We start from the raw sequence: 3,146 nt of genomic DNA, 5'->3' as shown, positions 1-3,146 counted from the left end.
TTAGAGCTCAGGAATGATCACCAGTTTTCTTAATGTTTTCATATGACGAATCCCCTCCGGTAGAGATGATAGCTCATTGCATTCAATGATCTCCAATGTCTGAAGTGATTTCAGAGTTGGTAACCACTCTGGCAACGCCTTCAGATTTTCACACTGCTCGATATGTAGGTGCTTTAAAGTGTTTGCAGATCCTAGGAGCCATTCGGGTAAAATCTCCAACTTTGGTAAATTTGTTATATACAAGATTTGGAGTCTCAAATTGAGGTCCTGTGCATCTCCTCCTCCTCCTCCCGTCAAATCTATCTCTTCACAATCACAAATGTACAATGACTCTAAGGCTTTTAGGTGCTTGATAATAGGTGGCAAAGAGGTCAAACTTTCACATTCCACAAAAACCAACATACGAAGGTTGGTGAGGCACCTGTCCATCTGTGGAAGCAAGCATTCGAGTCTTGGACACTCCACCACCCATAAAATCTGAAGAGAATTAAAGCAACATACTCCATTCACGAACAAGCATGTATCTTTTGTTGAAATCGTAAGAAACCTAAGGTTGATCATGTTCCTCATATCTTTGGGCAGTCGTTCAAGGTCTCTACATCCATCAAGTAACAAGGTTTGCAAATTGTGTAACTTGCAAATGGAATTAGGAAGCTTCTTGATTGACTGATTAAGAGATAGGCCGAGATATCTCAAATGCTTTTGAGTACCAATGGAACTTGGCAAATTCTCAAAATCTGAATAAGGTATAGTTAACAGACGTAAAGACTTGAATCTTGAGATGCATGCTTCAACTGAGGACACGTGTGGTTCGTTTCGGTACATGATGCTCCTCACATTAGTTAACTTGTTTGAGAACTTCGAAACTTGTTGGCTACTAGATGAAATTGACAAATGACGAACTGTCGAGGCCATGTCTTTATTGTCAGAGTCTATTTCCGACCACTCTTCATGGCCAATAGAGAGTACAAGATCATGGACGAGATCATGCATTTTGAAGGAATACATGCCAAAAAGATTTTCTTGAAGATCTAATTGGAAAAAACATATCGACATTAACTCTTTAATGTACAATTCTCCAATATCTTCCAACTCTTGTTTTTTGTTAGGAGACATTTGGATGATTAATCCATGTGCCACCCATTGTTCAATTAAAAGGATATTACTGAAATCATAATCCTTTGGAAAATTAACGCAATAAGCAAAGCATCGCTTCAAATGAATTGGCATTTGATTATAGCTCAATTGCAATGCAGGTAAGATGCCTCCCTCATTTTCTTCCAATTCCCAAATCTCGTTACCTCTCACCAATTCCCACTCGCTTTCATCGACTTTCGAATAAAGTAGACCACCTAAACTCTTCAGGGCCAGTGGAACCCCTTTACACTTTTTCACTATTTCATCTGCAATTGGCAAGAGATTTGGATATAGTTTGTCTTCTCCTTCCTTGAATGCACATTTCACAAACAAAGACAAACTTTCTTCTTTTGATAGACCTTCTACAGAATGTGTATAAACAGGGTCTAAAACGGAAGAAACCCTGTGACTACGTGTCGTTACAACAATGACACTTCCATGCGACCCTCCATTAAGCAAATCTCTCAGTTCAGTCCATTTATTTCTATTTTCATTCCAGACATCATCTAAAACTAGTAGAAACCTTTTATCCTTTAAAAGTTCTCTCAAACTAGTCTGCAATGTATCTTCATTACTTGAATTCTTATCAACTCTACCACCAGCAGATTTAAGGATGTCTTTCACCAATCTTGTAACATTAAAATTCTCAGGTACACAAACCCACATTCTCAACTGAAAATGTTTAACTACGGATTCGTCATTGTAAACAACCTTGGCAAGTGTGGTCTTTCCCATACCTCCTAATCCAACTATGGCAATTATATTAAGATTTCTAGTGGGATTTGGGTGCATCAAACTCTTTTTTATTTCTTCTTTGTCACCATCCCTACCGAATACTGTTGAAGGATCAATAAAGGAATGGGTCTTCTCCCTCCACAGGGGATTGACATGCACCTCTTCATGCCGCTCAGTGAGATTAAACTGAACCTTATCAGCATTAATCTCATCTAACCTCTCTCTAATGTCCTTGATTTTGTGAGCCAATTTTAAACGGGATGAAAGTGCCATGAATGAACAAAAGAAATGGCATACCTTTGCCATAGCGCTTCCATATGTCGTAATCGCTTGCTTCCTTAAAGCTTCGTACTCAAGTTCATCTACCACATCCTCTGCGACATATAACATATTTTTAAGCCGTCCAAGCCAGATGCTCAGCATGGGGTTGTTTGCTTGCTTGTCTTCAGCATCCAAGAGCACGATCTTAAGGATAGAAATCGTGCTCTCAAGTTTATGCAGGTCGCTCTGGACACCCCATGCCAAGTAGAGCTCTTGATAAACCAAAGAGCCTAATTTCTTCAAGAGACTACTGGCGAGGCTAGAGGCAAGATCAGCCATGTTTTTCTTCAGGAAGGAAGTGGATAAATTGAAACCGTATTTCTGGGCTCTTGGTTGATATAGTTGACTTAACTTCCAGAAAAACCAAGTGGATAGGAATTATTTTAAGTGGAAAATGATAAAAATAATGACAACTATACTACAACTAAGAGTAAAAAATTAATATTTTTCGTATGATTTGAGTTATAATTTAAAAAATTAAGGAAGTTAATTTCAACATGACGATCAAAGACAGGCTGTATGTCCTATTGCATTGGTGAATGGAACAGACAAGACAATCACTCTTCCAACTTTTAAAACTAATTAGTTTTTATGGTGGATGTGCAAATATGTAAAGTAATCACTTCATTGTTGATAAACGTGAGATCAATCATTTTTCAGAAATTTAATTTTCTCTTTGAAGATTATAAAGTTTTCTCTTTAATTTTATTTGAATTTGAGCTGTCCAACCCAGATGCTCTGAGCTTGGGATTGCGTGACTGCTTGTATTTGGCATCCAAGAGCACGATCTTAACGGTAGAAATCGTGCGCCCCGGCTTTCCCAGCCCATAGCCAAGCAGAGCACTTGATAAACTTTTAAATATGTTAAAATTAATTTATTTTTAAATATGTTAAAGATTATAAAATTTAAAATTCAGAATTTGAATTTAAAATAAAAATAAATTAATAAAATA

The 3,146-nt window shown here is 37.3% G+C and overlaps 1 protein-coding gene across 1 annotated transcript; it reads right to left on the bottom strand.

Moving 5' to 3' along the window:
- Positions 1 to 2,472, bottom strand: LOC118348212 (putative disease resistance protein RGA4). Its single transcript, XM_035689241.1, has one exon. The coding sequence runs from the start codon at positions 2,470 to 2,472 to the stop codon at positions 1 to 3; it is 2,472 nt and encodes an 823-aa protein (XP_035545134.1).
- Between the last annotated feature and the right edge of the window lie 674 nt (positions 2,473 to 3,146).

This window comes from Juglans regia, chromosome 4 (genome assembly GCF_001411555.2).
Source record: "Juglans regia cultivar Chandler chromosome 4, Walnut 2.0, whole genome shotgun sequence".
Taxonomy (NCBI): Eukaryota; Viridiplantae; Streptophyta; class Magnoliopsida; order Fagales; family Juglandaceae; genus Juglans; species Juglans regia.
The sequence above is the reverse complement of the archived record's forward strand: the minus strand, read 5'-3'. Positions and strand labels throughout refer to the sequence as shown.

Coding starts and splice junctions, on each gene's coding strand:
- LOC118348212 (XM_035689241.1), bottom strand. CDS start 2,472: ATGGCTGATCTTGCCTCTAGCCTCGCCAGTAGTCTCTTGAAGAAATTA.